Below are 23,486 nucleotides of genomic sequence, written 5' to 3' on the forward strand. Positions count from 1 at the left end.
AAGGAAAGAAAGAAAAAAAAACAAGGAGAAGAAAATAGGCATATTCAGCTGGCTTAAATACCACCAAGAGCCTTTGTCTAGTGTTTCCTGTTGACTGATTCAAGGCACTCTCACTCAGCACTTTCCTCAGGCTCTCTCAGTTGGTCTCTAGACGTCCCAAACCATTTAAAAGCTCATACATTTAGGTGAAATTTAGGCTGGCTGGATATGGCCCAAAGTGATTTAAACGCATAATTTAGARGACAGAGCTGTAGAAAAAGAAAACATTCACCTTGTTCATTGATAGTCTCTGCTCCTTGTAGACCTGATGTGAACTAATTGAGGTCTCAGATTTCATGGAACACTGTTTTCCTGTAACTTTAATAAGGAGTTTTTCTTACTTGGTTATTTTTCACTTTTGGATCAGATCTTGGCAAAAGCAGAGCTAGCTCTTATAAGATAYATGATGTATTTTCACTTAGCAATGACTAAAACTCTTGTCAGCAGGTTTTTCATCCACAAGAGCTCTAAATAGCTAATCCCCCAAAGTGATCCTTGCTGGCTTCCCATGCAATGAAGCAGGCTTCATAAATGCATCATTATTTCAGAGTATGTCCTGTTGTGGAAGACAAAACATTTTCCTACTCTCCTTTCCCAGCAATTGCTCTTCTCCAATACAACTTTTATCTCTGCTAAAGGGAAGAAAGACTGATATATCTTTTTCCAGAAAAAAGGAATGAGCATTCCTATGGGCCTAGATCCAAATACAGAAAGTCTCCCAAACAACTGGCTTTCCATCAAGCTCATCAAAGGCAAGCATATGCAATCTGTATAATGGAAGTAAATTAGCATTAGAATTTTAAACCTCTGCCACCCAACAAGTGAAGCTCAATGGGCAGCTGCTATCAAAATTTCTTGAYTATGCCAAGCTAATAAGGCCATTAAATAGGTGAGGAAATCAGGCTGTAGGTATGTGCTTCTTTTGAGTGTCATCAAATATTGACTGAGAATAGCATCCTGGCACAAGCGCATGACCTAGAATACRACTAAACTGATTCCATAGCAAATCTGTGCTCTCAGCTAGCTGCAGATTTAGCAGAGAACCCTGCCTGACGATACATCATAGTGGTGCCATCAGCAGCATCTTGGTGTCCAAGTGAATCAYTAAAGCAATATTGCTGCCTGAGCATACTGAAAAGAAGAATAATTCTTTAGAAGATGGCTCTGTATGGAAAAATGGTCCAGCTCTATTATGCTGGTCTGTTCCTATGTGGCAAATGTGGTCTTCAATCTTAGACAGTGACTGACACAAAAGAGATGGCAAAATGACCCAGTGTCTTACTCCGCATTATTATATTGGAAGAAGCTTCATCCTGAAAAACTCTGAGGCAGGAAAGTGGTCAGGATCCCAGTAGTTTACCTGAGAAAACATGGTGCTGGAGGAAATTAGATGTTTAGGACAGACTTGCAAGAAAAAAAAAAGCTCTGTACCCCCTGAAGCAGCTGGATGATTCAGCAGCTGGCTCTCTTCCCTTCCAAGCGTGTACAAGAATAAATAGCCCAGCAGAGTGTCCTGCAGCTCTGTGTTGCTGCAGTACTCATTCTCTGGATGAAGCTAAAAACTGAAAGATGCTGACCCGCTTGAATAAGAGCACTGGTGGTGGGAACTGGTCATGAAAGATCMCATGATAACTTTAAATGGAAGAGAAATGTTTAATTCCAGCTGATGATTGCACTGCCTATACAGATTCCCTTCTCCCCGCTCTGCCTAGTTTCAAAAGCATTCAGCAGGCCTCATTTTCTGCATTTTAGCTCTCCAAGTRTAGCACTGACACATGGGGCTAATTTTCTGCTAATTCCCACACCAAAGAGAACTGCTTTTCAGCAGCTGCCAATTTCTACTGCAGAGAGGTATCAGAGAAATGCATTAATTGCTTGGGAAGAGATTTAAGATCCTTGAGTGGAATATCTGACAGAAGTTCAGAAAATTCCTCTGATTGCTAGTCTCAAAGTTTTAATACTAGGTAGCATATTTACAAATGTATTATTTCTTTTGTTCCTATGCTTGCCATAGTATGTATTATTACCAAACAACCTTTATAGAAATCCTAGCACTGATCTGAGTTAGGGCTGGCAAAAATAACACAAGAGGGCCTTTCTAGCACACTCCACAAGCGTGTTTTCAGCCCTTTTTATCCAATCTGTCCCTACACTAGATTCTRTTGGTAAAACTACTTAGATTTGGAAAGCTCTGCTCTACCCAGTTGGCCCTAAGGTCCTTCACTAGCAAAGTGAAACATTGCCTTGGCAGAATAAAATTTTAAGTCTAGAGTTTTAATCCCAGCTACTATAACTCAAGATACATTTTAATTTGATCTATAACCATAATAAAAGCCACTTCCTATGAAGCAAAGCTGCACAGAAGTTGCTGCTATTACACTCAGAAGTTGAAAAATRCTCACAGTATCATAAGACTCAGAGCCATCAGATGTGCTCTCCAGCATTTATTATCTGATTTGATGTGTTAATGGCTGCTTATTCTCATTAGTTGTTCTCTGGATTTATACAAGCTGTTTTTCTGCACTTAAGCTGTGCAGCCTACTGTGTAAAGGTAATTAGCATGGGGCCTATGAATTAACTGGAGAATCAGATGTCAGCTGTGTTTCTATGCTCTAACAGTGGCCTGGAGGAAATGATGCTTCTCTAGTGCAGTTAACTRCGCAGTGTCTAAGGGCTGTGGCTGAGATGAAGGCACAGTTGTACAGACAGGAACACAGTTGCTATCCTTATGAACTTACACCAGGAAAAGACATGACAAGGAAGGCAGAGGTGACACACAGTCACAGAGATTCAGTTATTTATTAGATGAGAATATGCCAAGGTGTTCAAGTGTTAGACAGGGCTCTGCAAACATGCTGCTTTGCAGAACAGGCTTCTATGCAGTTTTGCCTGGCTGTCTTGATTTTTCTACTTGCTGTGACAAATCCTGCCCTTTTGTTAAATAAAAACTGTCCACTGTGTAAAGGAAACCTAAGCAAGGATGATCTGTCACTCTATAGCAGAAGCAATAAAARATCAAACTACAGAAAACTGTGGAAAGTTACATCAGCAATTAGAGTGGAGCAACTCTTGTCTCATGAGGTCTGACATTTAAGTGCACATTCTCTTTGTGTGTGTAAGGTAATGCTGTCCTCAAGGGCAAAATCACTTTAAGTGATGTGACTGCAAGAAAGATAGTACTTCACCTTATTCTGAAACCATCTGAGAAGAGAAAGCCTTTTGTTTTCTTCTTTCACAGTTAAAACAGGTGAAGGATGGAAGCTGGAAACAGAGAGCACTGGCCACACCTAAGTCTGATACTGAAGAAAGGTTCTCTCCGCRGCTGGACAAAGGGCTAACAGACCTCAGCTCTCAAGCATAAAATCCTTGTCTAGGACACATGAAACCTTTCTGYTGCCACAAAATATTACAAAAGGTAGAGGTCCTAGAATGAAGCTGGAAAGAGACCACACAAAAAGCTTGTTGCCCAACAGGATAAAACCGTTTGGGTGCTGCTGATGGATGAAGCAAGGCTGAAAACAGAGGCCTGCAYAGGATGGCTAAAACCCAAACAGGGCAAGACAAAGCAAAAAATAACACATGCAAAGAGCAAAATGTGCATTTTCAGGTAAGAAGGATTCTTTACATGAGGAAAAGCATAACCAAACTATTGGAGAAGAACTAGTGGCTCAGTCTGGGATCTTAAAAAGAGCCTTTATGTATCAGGAAGGAAAGAAAGCAGACAGTGCCAGAGAGATTTAAGCACATCTAGATCACTCTGAAAAGCCTAGTTCAACCCAGCTAGATTTGCATCTAAACTGAAACACACCGTGGAGGCCATAGGGGCTCACTATAATCAATGTGAGGGAGACAYAGGCAAGAGATGAATGTCTTTTTGCTGATGTACACCGCTGCATCCACAACACAATTTGCTTGTTCACTGAAGAAGCTGATCAACTGAACACAAAGCTGCAAACACACAGTGGTAAGAATGTAGAAAGCTGCTCACCCATCAACTCTGGCACTGGCCAGACCAGGWACGAGGCTGTAATAACATTGTTCCAAGGCCCCTGCTAGTGCACTGAACTTTTACAGTTGGGTTTTATGATGCTATGGTATCCTGCCACTATTATCAGTTCACATGTACATGGCCTTCAACTGCTAAAAGTGCAACTATAACCAGGTCCTGGACCTGAAATGATACAAGTTCTAAAGGAGATTGGTAAGGCAGGTATGGTGTGTGTGACCCCTTGCTCCAAACCTGTATAAAGCTAAATAAAGTCTAAATTACTTCTACCCACTGATTATGGCAGCCAGTTAATGCCTACAACAATTCCATCTAAACAAACTATCACTATGCAAAACTGCCATAACAATTGCCTATCAATCAACAAATATTCGTGCTCTCATCATATACCAGCAACCTGCTGAAGAGGATATTGGGTCCTTTAAAGGAGCCATTTAAAGACAGACTACASTGTAATCAAAGTAGACTGTTTAGTCTATTAAAAAAAAAAAAGTACATGATTTTTTAGGGTAGCAGGCCAGATCAACAGAGGCATCCATTAGTGTTCCTTCAACAAGAAGCATTCATTTAGAGCTCAGGCTAAAGCTCTGACCTATGATGATGGTCTTGAAGGTGTGCAGAATATACTAGCTGCACTAGCAAATTAGGTGTGGCCATAGCTTGCTGAGGGGTAGTAAGAGCCCCGTAGCTAGCTGAGGGGTAATAACAGCTGATTATACATTCACTTTGAATAGATCACTAAACAATTTCTTTTCTTAACACAGTGCATGAGCAGAAACTAGGAGAAGGAATTTGGGGAGATAAATCTGAACCTTCTCCTGCAGCTGGGCTCTACCCTACAAGAGCATTAGCTGCAGGAAAGAGAGAGAGAGAAACCAAGTGAGTGACACTGTAACGGGCATGCTGATGGTGATGAGGAGGGGTAAATCTTAGTCAATCTGGGACAGAAAAAGTATCAGGAATTGCAGCAGAGGGCAACTGTAATAAATATGGAATAATGCTAAACAACACAGCTGCACACTGATGCAATACCACTGTTCCAGGGTAATTACTAGTTCTGGGCTGATACTGAGTGAACACTCACTACTGGCTGGAGAGCCATGTTACAYTGACATTCTTATAAACTCAGGCAAGCAGCCCCAGCCTTCGAGGAATAATCATGAGCATGATGGGAAAACAGCAATCTTGTCTGCTCATTCCCATGAAACCACCTGCAGACAGACACAGAACTCAGTGGAGGGTCCTCAGAGACTGCTTCACATCAGTAACTGGAACATGTCAGCCACAAGCAGCTGCAGCAGCATTTTAGGCAAACCAAGTGGTAAATTTATGACATGTAGTGACATAAATTCAGTCAGCCTCAAAACAGCTTGATTGGGGGCAAGAGATCAGCGAGCCACACGCTGCTGCCAGCTGCGCTGTTGTGTGTGACAGCTGGAGGTCCACGGCTTTGCCAAGCTGTCAGCCATATGGCAGATGAGGTAGAGGACCATTAATCTAAGTCCCCACAGTGAGCTTCTTCAAATAATGCAAGCATGTGGCCATGTTAGCACACCACTGATCTTGTTTCCCTTCTCTCTGCGAAAGGAAAATCCTGTACACTTGCAGCTAAGGCAAGTAGGGAAATAGTTCACTGTGCCATTGACCTAACTGTGCAGGTGAGTCCTCTGGCAGGATACGTTTAAGATAGCAACGTCCTGCTAGCGGTGCTTGTCTGAGTCACTCTGCCATATATGGTTACAGCCCAGGGCTCTTGCTTTCCAGACAAGGTATTTTCTCTGAAGTCTTAGGAAGGTTAGCAGTGCTAAAACAGATCTAGTGTTCAAATTAGGTTCAGTTCTAGGGTTCAAGGACTACTTGAATTTTACATTGAAGCCCTTTCTACCCTCCAGAAGTAGGAAGTTGGTGTTACTGCCCTCTTGGATTTTTCCTTTCTAGAGCTAACCTAAACAGTAAACCTTGGTCTTTCCCTAGAGTAAGTTACAGAAATGGATTGGGATGCAGCATTTCAAATTACAGACACTGTAATAAAATGAGAAAATTGGATGAAAATTTACATTTATTATACCACATTATTTACTGGTACTGCAGTTTGATAATCACAGCAATAATTTTCAAATTACCTTTGCTCAGCATTCACTATCTTTTATGAGTACTGAACATTTCCTGTTTCTAAGAAGGGAGGACTTCTAAGACTTGTCCTATGCCCGTAAATTGGCACAATTCGTGAATCATTACAGGGGCCCAACAAACTAAAAGGCTGATTTTCAAGTGCACAAATGGCAGTGAGGCATTACTTCTTTACAACCAACAGGATTTTCAACTAATAGCTTGTTGAAGACCGTGTGGGATTTCTCTTGTGAAACACTGCATTAATTTCACAGCACCTAAGTCCCAGCTAGTGGGAAATAAAAGAAAAAAAGGGGGGGGAGCACCAAAGAGCCACAAAAGCAACTTTCTTCTCCTTGACTTTCCTTGCCCCTCTTACACAGACATTGGCTCTAACACTGTATACACAAAGCACAAACATCCCACAACCCAGGATAGCTGAGATGATAATCTGCACCTGATAAGCTGTATCCTGGGACATCAACTCAGTATTAATTTGCTCAGCTCTAACTGTTGACCAGGACATGTGGTAAGCCAGGACATCAGATATGTGCTAACAGTAGTTGGAAGATCAGAAATATGATCCTGGGAGCCAGTATCTTTGCAAACTACATAGCCAGGCAGGTAGTACTGTCAAGTTGACTACAAACAGGAAACTACCCTTTCCTATTAAATCAATTATCCATTGAAGAATTAAAACAGAAAAACAGGATGAGATAGGTCCAGGTGCTTCAGAATAGATGCAGTCAAGCAAGATATCCCAAGTCTCACAACTTCTAAGAGATCTTCAGTGAGGATGATTTCAATGAAGCTGTTCTCCATCAAAAGGAGCTGACTCATTACAAGGGGACACTAGGATATAATTATTACATTATGGTCATCTTTCAGCTGTGCTTTTCTGCTGCCTGTACCTTAGGATAAGGACAGACATGGATTACTTAACTGATGATGCATATAGCATATATTTTTATCCCAGAGCCTTGTATAAACAAAAACACACTTCTAAGCTTATTATGCATAATGCAATAGCAATAAAAAAAGTAAACCCAAAACAATGAATCACTTCCTTGAAAGGTTTTTGTTTAATCACATGTATGGTCACATCAAGTAATGCTGTTGCAAGTATGCTGACACATCTTCAGCTTAGTTTTCTCACTGATTAAAAAAAGAAATGTCTGTGAGATACTCATTCACATTAGCAAYTTAATGTGTTGTCTCATTCTTATGTTTTTGTTCATTAAGGATGTTACGCATCATAGGGCAAAATAGCAGGTAAGCAATCAGATATTAATTGTGCTCCACACTGTGCAATATATCCGGCACTGATGAGCAGACCAGAAAAAGCACATAGTAAAATGCAATCCTGCTCACATGATCTCTGAAGTGCCCTTTGAACATGCTATGACTAAAAGTAACTGGCCCTTTTACACACATCTCTCACTTGCAACCCTGACCTGCTGTGCTATCAGGATGATTTTCATCTCATCTAACTTAGCTGTCTAAAACCTGTGTCTAGGCTACCTCTGTAGGCTGCCTTTCAAGTCAATGGGGGGGAGCAAGACATCTCCAGACCACATGTCTACCTTAAGAATGGTCGATGCCAGGCAAGATGAAACCCTCCAATGCTTTTGTAGTCATGCAGGCTGGCAAGGACTGAACATGCATCAAAAGGAGAGCATAACAATACATCTCTGAAGAGATATTGCTTCATCAGTGCTGGAAAATGCTTTGCATTTACGGATCTACTTGAAGCACAAGCGCAAGATCCTTAGCTTAGTATTGGTACTTGCATCCACTGAGAATATGAGCCATAGACCCTTGCATATATGGAGTTCTCCTAAGGATTAAGTAACTAGTAGAGGCAGCGTGTCATCATAAGATATAAATTAGTGCAGTCTTATTCTAGCATTTCTACTCCAGCATTACCATCCTTACTCTCACTGGAAAGTCAAAGTTGCGCAATGTCATCCCTACAGCATGAAACATAACAGTCAGCACCATCTACTAGCTACTGCCTTCTCATCAGCTACCTCACCTGGCATTTATTTGGTGATTAAAAGCAACTGTTAACAGCTCTGTCATTCCTTCCTGTGATGTGAAAGCACTAATGCTTTCAGTAACACAGACCAGCTGGGTCTAGCAAAGTCTGAAATTATCTATGTATTTCATATTCACTAACTATTGTTTCTACAGCTAGTGTGCTTCACAGGAGGTTTACTGCTCAGCCACACTACCCTTTGCAGGATTACAATGCAAGCTCTTGCTCACAGTGCAGAGTAGATGTTTGTATTTCACAATCTGCATTTATTTGACAAACTCACAGTAAGGGATTCTGCTCTACTATAACCACAGATTGTTTTATTTATAGGCGGAGTACAACTAATAATTAGTCTAGTAAGACAATTAGGCAAACAGCACTAATTATCAAGAATGTAAACAGACTAGATCTACATCAGTATTCACAAAGCTGAACGGCTGACCCTTCCACTATAGCAAACCTTTGCCTTTTGTCTGCTTTTTTGCGTCGCTACACAAATTAGGATGCTAAATTAGCCCACAAGGTGTTCCTATTGCAGTCATCCCGCTACTGTGAGAGCTGGTCACATTTTCAGATGGCACATAGGGAGATCCTGCCTGGTGGCCTGCAATGCTCCACAGGAATGTGTCAGTGACAATGAAATTCTGATGGAGCCCAGGCTGATTTCTGGGGGAAACATGCCTGCCAGGCTGATTTATGTTGGAAGCTAGCCTATTCCCTGTTAGCTTGTCTGCTTGGCACTTGTGCAGCTGTCCTGGCAGACAGCTTGGAAGCTCAGCTTTCCTGAGCTCCCAGGTCTTCAATAGCTTGCCTTTGATAATAGAGACATCTGTAGCCAAAACCACCTGACCCCTTCGCAAAGAAGTTGTTCCAGTTCTCACTGAACATCTGTCAGCAGCTATTKTCTTTCTGTCTCAGTAGTATTTTGATTGCCTGACATTTCTTTTATTTCAGATGATTTCTCACCTCTTCAACATCTGGAGGGTCAGTACTGTTGCTTGAGGTATATTGTGTTGTCRAGGACAGTGCTGGTTTCACTGCCGTTAACAGGATTCAAGACATCTTCAAGAGACAGGAAAGTGCTATCTTCAGCCACCTCCATTTTGTTTGAAAGTTCTCCCTTCTTCTTGAAACTGAAGATTTCTTCCCTGTGTACAGCTTATCTCATTACATACATTGCATCGGAAATGAGTCATATAGAACAAATGGACAATCAGACAGGGACAGAATGCCATGATGGTGTGACAAATAGCAGCAACAAGTGTTGTATCAGCAGGAGGTTAGGAAGACCAGAGCAAGATCATGAAGAAAACCTTGACATATAGAACAGGTGAGAAGATCCTGGCATATTTTAATTGTGCACTGCACCCGCTGAGCTTCCATTTTGGGCTGAGCTGTTTCTAGTCCCTGACAGACTGTCAAGAGCTGAGGCTCCTACAGCTGGACTTCGGAAGTCCATCATCCAGCAGTGCTTCTTGTGATACTTACAGCCAGATTTTCAGCTGATCAGCACTTTATATGTTGAAATCTTTATATGTTGAAATCATTGGAATACCTGATCTCAGTGTGGAATACTGAACTCATCCTGAAAATTCTGCTAAGTGTGTGGAAGACCTGTGTTAATGATCCATAACACTCCATAAACCAGAATAAAGCAAAGAGTAATCTCTGCTGGGAATTCACACACTCGCAGAAAGGGTATTGATTTGCCAGGTAGCTTAGTGAACATACATCATCTCATTAAACATGGCATCACAAACCTCTTGGACAGAAATTCTTCAGAGGCTATACATTTTTATAAAGATCAGAAGGGTCTTTGAGACCCATATAGTCTTCTCATTTTTTCACAGTATGGAAATTGTTAAGAATCAGCTTTCACGTAGTATGGAAGCACTGTGTTTAGATGGCTGACCAGCTTCATCAAACTTTATCTACTAAGCCAGTGCAGGCTCTCCCACTTCTCTGAAGAGTCTCTTCTGTCTGTTTGAATTTTGTGTCTCAGCAACCTCCAAATCTAAGAAGTGTAGGCTTCAAAAAAAATTGTTTTTCTTCTAGATATACCTCACTGTGAAGCTCCAAAGGGAGATCACATGCATTATGTTCATATTGGTTGACATGGCATTTGCTGATCTGCTGAAACAGAATTGGAACTATTGCCTGCTCATGAAACACTTCCCATTAAATGCTTTTTGAGCTATAAAAGAACGTTGAATAAGTTACCCAACAAGAGCAAAGCTTCATCGAGGCTACTTACATGGGCCAGGGCTATTTGCTTCTTCATGGGTAAATTCCAGAGACACCTGTATTTACCTGTTACAGTAAAGAAAAATAGGAGTGGTCAAGCTGTACATTAGCTCCAACGTATTTCCAAGACAAAACTGGCTTGTTAAGTTCTAATTCCAGAACAACAATTAAATGGAATTCTAAACCACCTACAAGATGATGAAAGCTGTGATTTACCTGCCTTTAATAAATATTTGATCACCAAAAATCAGTCACATATGAAAATCTGGACTCTAGATTCCAAACCTGAGCATGCCTGCTTTTCATTCTGCTACTCTCCCTTTGCCTGACAACTTCTTATTCCACTATCATTTCTTGAAGGGTACAAATGGGAGGAACTTCAACAAGGGAGACAGAGAGAGGCTCAGATCAAATCACATACAAGCCTGGCACTAGTAGACTTGTTTTCATAGCCCCACTGCAAGCCAGTAAACTTAGGTTTCAAAGCAAGTATACTAAACAATTATCTTAACATTTAGCTGAAATAAAGTGCAGTCTCTCTTTGTTTCTGGGCTTCTTTTTTTTCTTAACAAGGCAGTGGCTYACTTGGATTAGGCACCAGACTCAAAGAGGGAGTTCAGGCAGAAAGAGAAGCACATAGAGAATCATCCACTTCTAGTTTTGAGGTAGCTCCCCACTGACTTTAAGGGTTAACTTTAGGCCTTCTCAGCTTTTCCTTCTGCCTAGTTTAGGGATTTTCTTGCTCAACCTACTAGCTTCTCTGGATTTCATTTTGTGGCATCCAGTACTCTACAAGAACTGTACAGGGCACCTGGGTAACTTGGAGCCAACTACACCAGACAGCACAATATCAGAGGGTTACATAGTGCAATGCATAAATCTTTTTGTAGATTGCTGTCCCACAGAATTAATAAGGCTGCCGGGAAAAGCTGATCGATCCTAAGGTCATGGCTTCACTCTTTAAAATACTTGGAATAGTAATAGAAAGACAAACTGAGGGTCYGTGAATATGAACAAGCAGTGTAAATTCCTTCTTCAGCTTAAACATCTTAGTAACCACAGGATTTCTGTTGTTATATATCCTTAGTCATGCAGCTTCTGGCCCTCAGCACTGATACAGCAGAAAATACAGGGAACTAACAGCTTATTACTGTGAACTCTGGTTGTACTGACACTCAGTGATATAATTCCTAAGGTTCAGTTAAAGCCATCTTCTGGCTGTACAATTTCACCGTATTGCATCTGAAGCATTTCACTTTGATACATTAGGAGCTTTGATAGGTGATAGATGTCAACTGAAATGAGATTAATAATCTCAGTACAAATCCACTCTATGTGTTCCAGCTTTAAGCTCTTACTCAAAGAGAACCTGCAAAGCAGAAAAATGTTGGGCACTTTCTTTTTAGTTTCTCTTTTGATGTAAAACAGATGTGAAATAACTTGACTTTACTTTAGAAATATCAAGTATTGTTTTCATTTCCTTACTGGAGATTTCTTTTGGAACAAATTCTGCTATTTTTTGAAGGGGGTTTTAATATTTCTTGGGATGCAGCTAAGGGAAATTTGACTGTGGTTTCTAAACACTTGAAGRATAAAGAACACGAGAGATGCAACTGTAGAGAAGGGAGGATGCAGAACAGAGAGTTATAGGAAAAATTTAACAAAACATAAGTGTAAGATGAAAGCAGGATACTTTCTAATAAATGTGATAAAAAGCAGAAGTATCACTAAACAAAAAACAATCAGTATTAGTTATCCAGTTTTCTTTAAAATTACACACAGCAATACATTTGTGGAGCAAAATCCTAGATCAGTAAGGCAATACCAAAGAGAGTATATAAAGAAAGTCAAGAGATAGTGCTAAAGTGAGAAATGGAAAACATGTATGAGACCATAGATAAGTTACTACTGCCTCAGACCTATAATCTCCCTTCCCAGCAACCTTGAAATCTGAATGCTTTTGTTTTGCAGAATTATACAGTAACTGCCTTAAACACAGAATATTTACACAAGTTAGAGAATGAGAGATAAAACCATTTAAAATCCCTCCTAGCAAACACAGTCCATATTACAAAATCCAGTTGATCAATCATGAAAGGAGCTCAATCCAGTTAAACAACAGTATTTAGCATTTATACAGCACTCTTATATGCAAATGCTTCACAAATATTATTTAACTCAGCACATGAAAGATGTTTCCTCTGCGTGTTGTCGCAAGTTGGAGGTTATTAGCTTCACAACAAGCCGTGCCAGTGCTCCTTATCCTTTTCAGCGCCAAGCCAGAGGGGTCAACCCAATTACTTTCACTGAAGTAGATGAGTGACACTCATTTATACTCTCTTGATCTATTTGGTAGCTGTTTTAAGGGTAGTGACCTCTTTTAAAGGGATGGTAACACCCACAAGGGATGAAATGAAGTAGCATATTCCAGTGCTATTTTGCAATGCAGATACGCTCCTGAGTTGCCCTCTCAAGTGACAAGTAAATATTGTTATTCCTAATGGAAACAGCAATCGTATCTCAAAACTTCTTTTGGACTACCATTGTGGCTAGAAAAATTACTAGCCTGTTGCCTCTCCTATTAAAGCTATGGACAAGATGAAATGATGATTTATTGGTGCTGTGTTTCTGCGGCACAGAATTTTGGCAGTAATAAATCTCTGTCGAGACAGATGATGTAATAATCTGAGCTTTCTACAAACGACTTACTTTTCTTAATGATTCTTAGAAGAGCTCWCTCCTTCTAACTGAATGAGGAAATATAGAGACTTTTTTTCATTACTGGGAATCAGTTTCTGAAAGAGGTTAGATTTTTTAATTGCCTTGTCCTAGCTGGGACAGTAAATATATCCCTTTACTTGCTTCTGTTGTTCATAAAAAGGTATGTGCAACTTCTCAGTCTTTTCCAGAATTTTTTAAGTACCTTTCTGATTCATACAAAACATCCAAATGGACAAAGACATAAATCAAAAGGCCAGATCTGAATCCACCTACACCATCCTTTTGAAGGAGTTTGAGGCAAATTTCATTCCCACTGATAATGGGGTTTTGCTACAGAGACTTTCTGCAGTAAAGTCTGATTCCTTCAAACACACATGCACGCACACACACACATACATGCACACATAAGCACTTATTTCATAATTTGCTTCTGCGTATGTGCAAATCTGTGATCGATTCTTCTAATTCATAAAACCTGTCAAAGGGATACCTGCTTAACACTTGGTTGACACAAAGCTTTAATTTGAATGCAATAATCCTGAAAAGCAGTATCTCAATTTTAACAAAGGTCAGTGTTAAGCATCTTGCCTAATGCTACCCAGTGAAACAGGAGTAGAGTCTGAAGTAGATTCCGCCAGCCTTAATTTTTAACCTTCCACATTAACWACTTTGCAGCTCTGCCTGGCTAAAAACTAAGTACTGTCTTGACCGTCTTGTCCTTTTTACGTTTCCATCGTCTTTATCAAGAACGTACTAATAAACGCTCATGCCAGCTTCCTCTTCTTCAGTGCTCATTGCTTTGTCATTTCAAAGAGAGAGAAGCTTGAACAGAAACAACAGAGCTGAACTCCTTGAACTTTAGGGAGAGAGATGTCTGAATTCRGTCTCTGTGCATGGTGACTCAAACCTCTTTGTAGTCTGAGAAGTAAACCAAGCAGATTGCCTCTCTATCACACTGTCGAGACAACAGCCAAGCTAGCTGAACTATTCTGTCTTCCTACAAATGCCTTGTTGCGAGAAATAAAGTAAAACTATGCAGATCATCTGGGAAAACTACCTGTTCTGCAGGTTGATGCATTTCGCCAGTATGAAAAAACAAATGGTATAGGGAAAAGAATACATATTTCATTTCACCATCTTCCCCTTTCTCTCCTGCCTATTTCTAGCTGACCTAGCTGAGTGAATTGCATGAACACATTGTTGAAAGAAAGACATCAATAAAATACTCTGTGATGAATTACAGGAGGAAGTTCATAGTTCAACAAAACAATCCCTAATTCCCTGTGCAAATCAAACTTACTGGAGTCCTGCACTCCTTGCTTGCTGATTTCTATAGAATTATATGAAATGACAGTGATAGGATTAGTTGAAAAGCAGTGTCCACCCTTTGCATCCCCTGAAATACATGTAGTATGCTTCCCTCCAGGGATCAGGTCACCTTTTGCATGACTGAACAACAATGGCAATTCCTAAGTCTTGGCAAAATCTCCTTCAACTAGACCAAGTATTAAAGTCTTTGTGCCCTTTTAGAGACTACTGAAAAGGTTAAATGGTCCTTAAAGGACACTTGATCCAAATGCAGTGGGAAGATTTATACACGATTTTTCATGCCAACTTCCTTCTTGTTGTGGATGAACATGAGAACACTTCAGGGAACTTCAGCAGTGATAACGTCACACTTTTTTTCAAATGATTAATATGGTAAGGGGTCATGGAAAAGAGTGCGTAGGATTGAGTGCATTTAGACTAACTGTTAGGACATTAAAGTTTATGCCACCCAAACTGGAAATCCAGTACTGCACTCTGGACTTCCCCAGTAAGGAACTAGCCCATATCTTCACTCCATTGCACACTCTCCATCACCTCTGCAGGTAACTTACAGTGTGAATGATGGTACCAACCATAGCTACAGGGCAGTATCTRCAAAGAGTCAGACAGATGCTGCCTCAGCGTAGCAGAGAAACATATACCACAACAGGAGAACCCACAGGCTCAAGGAAAAGCAGGTTACTCTATCGCTCTTCAATAAGGAGACCGTGCTTTAGGGTACCTTCAGAAGATAGGTGCTATTTCCTTGGAGCTGGTCATGTTTCTTCCCAAAGTTAGGTACATTTTAAACAGCTCCACTGGTGGGGGTGTTTATAGGACTGGCTGACTACAACAGAAATTACCCACTCTTGTTCCCCTCCACCTAATATCTCTCCTGCAATTTGAGCTTTTCTGGACATGGAAAATTCATCTTCAGTATCTGGAAAAAGGCTCTTTCCATAGGCAGAACTATAAATAAAAATGAGTAATTCAAGCCAGTGCCTACATCATGTTCCCTTTGAAGAGATGGACATGGGGGAGGGCATGACTAATGACAACGTGGTCAGTACTATTTATTACTGCGTTGCCCTCCTCATTCTGTCAGTTATTGCTGCAGGAGGCACACCGCTCCATGCCCTGCTTTCTGCACTTTCCTTCCAAAAAAAAAAAAAAAAAAAAAAAAGAAAGAAAAGAAAAGAAAAGAAATACCTGCTTCGAAACCAAAAGTTCCGTTAAGAAAATGTGAATAAAATCTATTTCTAAGGGAAAAATCATTCTTCTGTAGCAGACCTTTCTTAGACCCCAGAAATTATGCACTGAATACTCAGGTGCTCCTCTCCACCCTGCAATAAAACCCAGAATTTTTAGTTGCAGCCCCAATGTATTACTGTTTGATTTACACTGACATACTTGATGTTAGATGTTGGACATCTAGAATGATAGAGAGATACAAGATTTTCTTTCCCAGCTGACAAACTTTTGGGACCTGTTACAACACGGGGTGAAGTGCGTGTTAGTGCGCGCGTGCTGTGGCACTGCGCAGTAACAGCTGACGTGCTCTCTCCGTGAGCAGTAAGGGTCTGCAGCAAGGCGTTCATCCCCCTGAGGGCTCGCAGCCTGAAAGCAAGGGCATTGGGGAAGACATTCCAAACCCAGGCTAATTAGGGAAAATAGAGCGAATAATTTCTTAACCTATTTGGTCTCCTTAACACTTTACATAAACAGAGAAGGTTTCTCAGATGGTTCAACCCATCGTTAATATTTTGCCCTATATTTAGGACACCATGCTGAAAAGAAATTCTCTTAACTTTCGCTAAATCCTGGCCTGACGACCAGCACGGGCTTGCATAACCAGCATTGCTTTAAGCTTTTATTATGCAACTTTCTTGAAAGTAAAAAATACTGACAAACTATTGCATTTTTAATACTCTTTAATTTCAAGTGTCTTAGTTCAACAAGACCTGCAATTTAGCTCACTCTTTCAGCTTTTTATGGAAGCTGTACTAGTCATTTTCTTTACAACAGTCTTCTGTATTTTTAATCAAAACATTATGATTGAAATGCATATAGGCCAAGAGACTTGAAAGATGTAGAGGAGTCCTTTTACCTCTAAATAATAACTTCAAAGAATTGATATTGTGGTGATAACATAACGAGGAAGAAGAATTAATATGTATATGATGCAGTAGCTGCCTTCAGCACTATCACTAAAACTATAACCTCACATGTGCATAATAGTCACAGAACCTTCATCATACATTTAACTTCAGAAGCAAACAGCCACAAAGCAGGAATAACAAAGTGGACATGAGAGCTGATTGTAGGAATATCCCTTGACTTTAACGGTGTAGGCTATAAAGTCAGTTGTAAATTGTAAATAGGTTTTATGCTCCTTCATTAACAACGAACTGGCACAGGTTGGACACTGGTTGGACAGCTAAAATATATTATTTTAGGTAATATATTAAGAGAAGTGGACACCAATCAGTTCATTATTTGCCAAAAAAAAAGAGTGTAGTCTTGTGACTTACAATATACCTGAGATGCTTCTGTTGCTTTTATTTCTGACTGCATCACTGATGTTACTGCACACCTAGGAATATTATTATTGGCAAGAGCCATAGACATTTTTCAGCTTCCTCATGCTATCATATCCATGCAGCCACACTGTCCTCAGGAGTCTAGCTTGCTTACAGCTGATGCATTTATGAACAGCATACTAATCTTGCAGATCTCAGACTATTAAGTCTTTCTTATCAGTGCTTTTATCTATCTACTTTACGAGGTAAGTCCATACCCAGACTGCATGTGGCAACTTCAAAGTGGCTTTAATAACAGGTGATTTATCACCACTCTGTAATGAAACAGTACATTTGGCTACTTGCTCTGGCCTAAATAAGGCATTGCATGATGCTTTAGATAGGAGTGGAGAAATTATGGCAATTTAAAACAAAATCACTAAGTTCTAGCACTAGGTAAGTAAAAATCGTTGGATCAGATGTGCTAAYATTTGAACCATGAAGTAGCTTTACTAATAAGTTACTTATGAATTATTCCTTGATGAAGGTTCTATTTTTTAAGGCGTTCTTAAGTGCTCTTTTGCAATTCTGTTCAATTCAATATAGCTCTTTGACTGGATAACAGTACAATGGTATACATTCTTGGATTTCCTTGTGCTTCATCATTATAATTTTCAATGTCCTTATGATTTTTACTTGCAACAGAAGTAGTTTTTCATCTTCCTTTCATCCAATCAGAAGTAATACAGACACTGTGCACTAATTAGAGATGATTATTTGTATCTCTATTCATGTAGCTGTTAGAATATGAATTTCATGGGCTTAAAATCCGGCATGGGAACTTGAAATCAGATGAAGAATGGATTTACAAAAGCAAGTTCAAAAAATCACAGATTTAGTGATCTCTTCAACTAAATTTAATGATGTGACCCAGTCTGACAAGCCAGAATGGTAGTAGGATAAAACCCTGGTTGATAAGACTTTTTTCTTGAGGGAGGAGGAAGTAGAAGTAGTTACTGTGTTTCCGTTTCCCCAACATAAGCTTTTGTAGGTAAGGAATCCTTTTTATATTTATTTTGATAAAATAGACAGAGCTTCCCAGAATGGGGAGAAACAAGCAGAGCACTCTGATTAGGACCTCTTGTGATTAAACTTATACTTCTGTACACCAAAAGTTAATGTGGAGGGTCACAGCTTCAGATTTTTGTCTAAGCACTCCAAAGCACTGTTGCCACTGAAAATAGAAGCTTTCTGAAAAATACTTAAGGGATTTCACTGAATGTTTAATCAAAATATCTATTTATTTTAAAGTATGTTCTTTGTCCTTTTGGCAGCAACCTAACAAAAATCACATTAAAAAACCAAAAAGTATGGATCCAGATGAGACCAAAACCAACCTCATAGGAAGTCTAAGAAATGCATTGGCAATAGCTTAATACTTGCATTCAGTTGCCAGAAAACCTCTAAAGGTCAAAAAAAGGCCTGTCTAAATAAATATACCACACAGTGTGCATTGGAGAGTGCTGTAACTCAGGCCTCAGTGTATCTCCCAGGAAAAAAAAAAAAAAAAGGTGCCTTAGCTAGATGCCATAATAGAGAGTACAGTGCCACTGGTCTTTGAGCTTTCCAGAAAGTTTCCAGGTAATTCTAGAAGCTGACAGCAGTGTACTTGAGCTGAACTTCATAATATTCATAGAAATATATCGGAAGATACGGTTTTTAGACATGTTCAGAGCATTAGAGACTGCTACTAACCCCTTGTCCAGGGATTAGTAAAGAAGAAAGCATCTTCTGCTTGCATTTGCAGAAGAGGATCTCGCTTATTTGCAACCATTASCAGCTGCAGCAGCAACTCACATTACTATGAGATTTTAGCTGTTACTAACAGATTAATAGCTTAAGAACATAAAATACAAACACAAACGCTTTCAACATGGGAAGAATTGATTTGAACCTGAAGGAAAATACATATCACTGGGCCTGCCAGGCTAACTCCTTAGCCTACCATCCTACGGCTGATGTTCTTTGACTTCACTGAGTATGCTACTCAGCTGCAGTCAGCTACACGATAAACTAATACTGCTTGCATAGAGAGCCATTCCCTGGAGATAACTGCAAGAAGGACCTCAGCATTTTTGTCATCCTGTAAAATGGCTAATTACTACCAGTAGCATAACTATTTTAAAAGCTGAGTTAAAAAAAAAAAAAAAAAAAAAAAAAAAAAAAGGCAGCCAGCTAGCCAGCTGTAGGTAACCTCAAAAATGACAACTGAAGAATGAGTCTTGGTAGCCCTTCTTGCAGGAGTAAAGGGCAAGCTTTAGCAACCTTGCAGATGACACTAATTTGGAAGGAGTGGCTGATACCCTAGACACTAGAACTTCAATCCAGAGAGACCTTTAGAAATAAGAAGGCTRGGCTGAGAGAAACCTCAGGTAAAAAGGCATAAGTAACATCATAACATAATAACATAAGGCAAAGTGCAAATTTTTGCACTGAGGATTGGAATAACACCATGCATTAGTGCAGGCTGGGAACTGACTGGCTAAGTAGCAGTCAGGTACAGAGGATCAGAGAGGAGGCCCAGATGGATGAACGAGCAATGCGCTCTCCTTGTGGCTAAGGTCAAACTGTGCTGCATTTGGAGTGCAGACAGCTGACAGAGGGAATTTATTACTCCCCTCTACTCTGCACCAGTGAGGCCATACCTGGAATATTGTGCCCAGTTTTGCATCCTTAAGTTCAAGAGAGAAACTGAGAAACTCAAGCTAGTCCAATGGATGGCTACTAAGATGCTTAAGGCCTTGAGCACATACAACCCACAGAGGTCCCTTCCAGACAGCATTGTTATGATACAGTCTTAAAGGTATAGATGACTAAGTATCTGTGAGTATCTATGCACCAGTACTRGTTGGGGACTGACTGGCTGGAAAGCAGCTTGATAAAAAAGGACCTGAAGGTCCTGGTGAATGACAAGTTGAATGTGACCCAGCAATATGGCCTTGCAGCAAAGAAGGTCAACAGCCTCCTGGGCTGTGTTAGGAAAAGCATCACCTGCAGGTCGAGGGAGGTAATCCTTCCTCTCTACTCAGTACTGCTGAGGCCACATCTGGAGTGCTGGGTACAATAGAGACACGGACATACTTGAGAAAGTCCAGCAAAGGGCCACCAAGATGGTTAAGGGACTACTGCATCTCTCATATGAGGAGAGGCTAAGAGAGCTGGAACTGCTTAGCCTGGAGAATGATGGGCTCAAGAGGATCTTACCAATGTATATCAACACTTGCTGGGAGATTGTAAAGAAGACAGAGCCTGTGCTTCCAGTTCCAGAAACAAAATACAGACAAATAAAGCAAGGTTTACTATCCTGAATTCTGTGATCCATGGAAGTGTTTAAACTGAGATGCCCTCAGACACTTCTACACATTGATAAGATCCCTCCTCGGCCTTCTCTTCTTCAGGCTGAACAGATTCAGCTTTCTCAGCCTTTCCTCATGGGAGAGATGCTCCATCATCTTAGCAGCTCTCCACTGGTCTCACTCCAGTAGCTCCATGTCTCTTTTATATTGGGAGCCCAGAACTGGACACAGTACTCCAGATGCGGCCTCACCAGGGCTGAGGAGAGGGAGAAGATCACCTCCCTCAACCTGCTGGCAATGCTTTTCCTAATGCCTAATGAACATAATGTGTTCAACAGAAGGAGCTGGGACGTAGACTGGCCATGATAAGGAAACATCTCCACCTCCTTTCTTACAGCCATCCAACACCATTGTCTGTGGGCTCTGACTCAGAACTGGAATGACAGAAGATTGAGTAGGTCAGGTTCAGAGAAACTTTAAAAAGCACACATGACATGATTGCCTTTGATTATTAGTCTCTCTAGAATTTGCAGGCAACTGATTCTTTATGTGATACAAACTATTTTAAAATTTGGTCTGATTCATAAATTTCAGTTACTTGCAGGGGGGGGGGTGCAGGAGAGGGAAGGTGAATTTGCAAAAGGCTTGTGTTGTTTCTCTCTGCTGCTTCCTAGACAAAGGACTAAAACAGAGTGATTGCAATAAAGCATGATACCATGTTTACCTCTGAATATTATGAGATTTTATAGGATGGAAGTCTCACAGGTCTTAAATCGTAAAATCATGGAGTCTATATTCCAGGAACAAGAGAGACAAGGAGAAAAAAATGCAGAAAGACAGACATGGTAAGAATATGAGTGCAGCAAGGAAAACAACCTGTGATCTCATTCCCTGAAGACCTTTGGTTTAAGGGAAGGATGTTGAGGGGGTGGAAAAGAGGTACTCAGTACTGAGCAGTACTGACTGAATGCAGGTAGTAAAGAGGAGAAAATCACCCTTTCTGACTTCATTTAGCTCCTCTTCCCAGTTTTCCTGAGAAAAGTTTAAAAAACAAACCAATAGTTTGCTTCTAACATAYATCTTCTAAAGGGCCTATAAAGAAACAAAGGGAGTTCTTGTAATCACAGATCTTCATTTCATAATTTCTCTTTAATGCACAATAAAAGTGACAAGTGGTAAAGGCAAAGAGGCCATGAACAAAAACTTCTTRTGTGTGTTTCTATGTCTTCAACTGAAAATAAAAGTCCAGTGAACTGTCTAATCCTCACAACTGAAGAAATCATGTCTTTGGCTGTTGATGTTGCAAGTTAAGCACTCCCACTTTATTAGCTGATATAAACTGTTGAAATATGCAGAAGGTTACCTGAGCAAGGTAACAATATGAAAAACTACAAGAAACTACAGACGGCAAACGGGAGTGACATTTATGTATCTGACCATTCCTGACCTGTGGCTATACTAACAAGATAATACGTGAAAAGTTTCAGAAATGAGAAACATATGTACATATTCGTGTGTATATATGTACGTGTGTGTGTGTGTGTGTGTGTGTATACTTTATACATACATACATATATATATATATATATATATATATATATATATATAAAAATCTAACAAGAGAGAGGTTCTCACAAAATTGAATTGCCAACCAAGGTAGAAATTATCAAAGCAACCATAACATAAGCAACAAAAAAGCTGTCATGACAGCACCACTGGAGCCATTGGGAGAACAGTTAATCAGCACGGGTTGGTTGGGATGGGGTGGGGGTTTGAAAGAGGAACAAACTGCGAGGGAGAAAAGGGAAATATAAGGGAAAGCAATAATTAAATGGGTCTGACTGGAGGTACCTGTCAACAGCCCTGTGCTTGAACTCTGCAGTTTGGAGAAAGAAACTAAACCTTCTGTTTGCACCATACTAGTGTCTGAGTTACTGCCACAGACAGGAGGGACCTGTTATGTTTTCCCTTGGCATCACWGGAGGAATAAGTAGAGCGCTCTTTCTGCCAGGGCCTTCAGCCCTTGCCTGTGTATGTTGTATGTGTGCCTATGCCCCTGTCTCTGGCCCTGTTTCCTGGATGGACCTCAGACCTGTCTTGTAGGTAGCTTGTCTCCAACCCTGTCTCCTGAATGGACCTTGCATCTGTGTCATGGTCTTGTCTCCAGTTTTGTCTTCTGTTACTCCTGACTGGCCTCCCTAGATGGACCCTGGACCCTRGAACCCCTCATCTCACCTTGTCTGCAACTGCCAATGTTATCAGCACCCTGCTTTGCCTGCTCACTTCACATATTGTAGGACTGCACTCTGGTCAGCAAGAGCACTGCCTGTGCTGTGGTCACCCTCAGCTCCCAGCTTGCCYTCTCTCGCTGAGCAGCCTTGCTCTTGTTGTCCCTGACACTTTCTAATATCAACAAGACAGCATCTGAAAGGCATTACCTAATGTCACCATCACTTTACTTTGTCTCCTAACATAAATGATATGACCCTACACCCTGTCTTTTATGTTTCTGGTTCTTATTGAAGCAAACATGAAAAGTGAATTTATATATTCTTATCACCCTTCAACATAGCTGGATAGTGGTTCACGTGGGAAATAACTTTCTTCCACTAAGAACTTTTTCCAAACTTATCTGAAGGAGCTAACTGGTGTTTGTTTCTTTCACATCTCTCCTTTCCAAGTTCACTGTCAAGATGTTTTCCCAGCATATAACACTCAGAGTGCAGAACCAAAGGTTTCAGTCCTGATTTTACAGTTGCTCCACAGTCTCTGTATGCAAAAAGGCAGGATTCTCCTTGAAATGTGGGGATCCCTAGTTATTTCAGCAAATGAAAAATTTCCCGCTGGCAAAACGAATCCTAATGTATGCAAGCCTCTCGGAAATAGTCTTATTGTTATTACTAATAAATGCTGCTGTCCCTGTGAGACAGGAGATGCTAGTTTAAATCATAAGTAATTAATCTAAGAGGGCTTTCATCCATGCTTACATTTTGCTTGCCCTCACTATTACTAGCTGCTTGCCTCAACAGCCCCTCACAAATCTGGGCTATCTGACTTTTTGTTGTCCTTCTAAACCTATTCTCTTATGTCAATAATTCTTGTGGGTGTACTGTTTTCTTCATGAGTTTTGAATGAACTTAGGTGGC

The 23,486-nt window shown here is 40.4% G+C and overlaps 1 protein-coding gene across 1 annotated transcript in view; it reads right to left on the reverse strand.

The window, feature by feature from the left end:
* Positions 1 to 10,498, reverse strand: part of TM7SF3 (transmembrane 7 superfamily member 3) — a gene marked incomplete at its 5' end in the record, with an annotated part of 68,008 nt that extends 57,510 nt beyond the window's left edge. Inside the window, one exon of the mRNA XM_085324426.1 lies at positions 10,447 to 10,498. Coding sequence (XP_085180552.1) covers positions 10,447 to 10,498 — 52 coding nt within the window. The remainder of the gene's footprint in view (positions 1 to 10,446) is intronic.
* Positions 10,499 to 23,486: the final 12,988 nt, after the last annotated feature.

Source organism: Rhea americana, unplaced genomic scaffold (assembly GCF_003343005.1).
Source record: "Rhea americana isolate MKP2758 unplaced genomic scaffold, rheAme1 scaffold_91, whole genome shotgun sequence".
Classification (NCBI taxonomy): Eukaryota; Metazoa; Chordata; class Aves; order Rheiformes; family Rheidae; genus Rhea; species Rhea americana.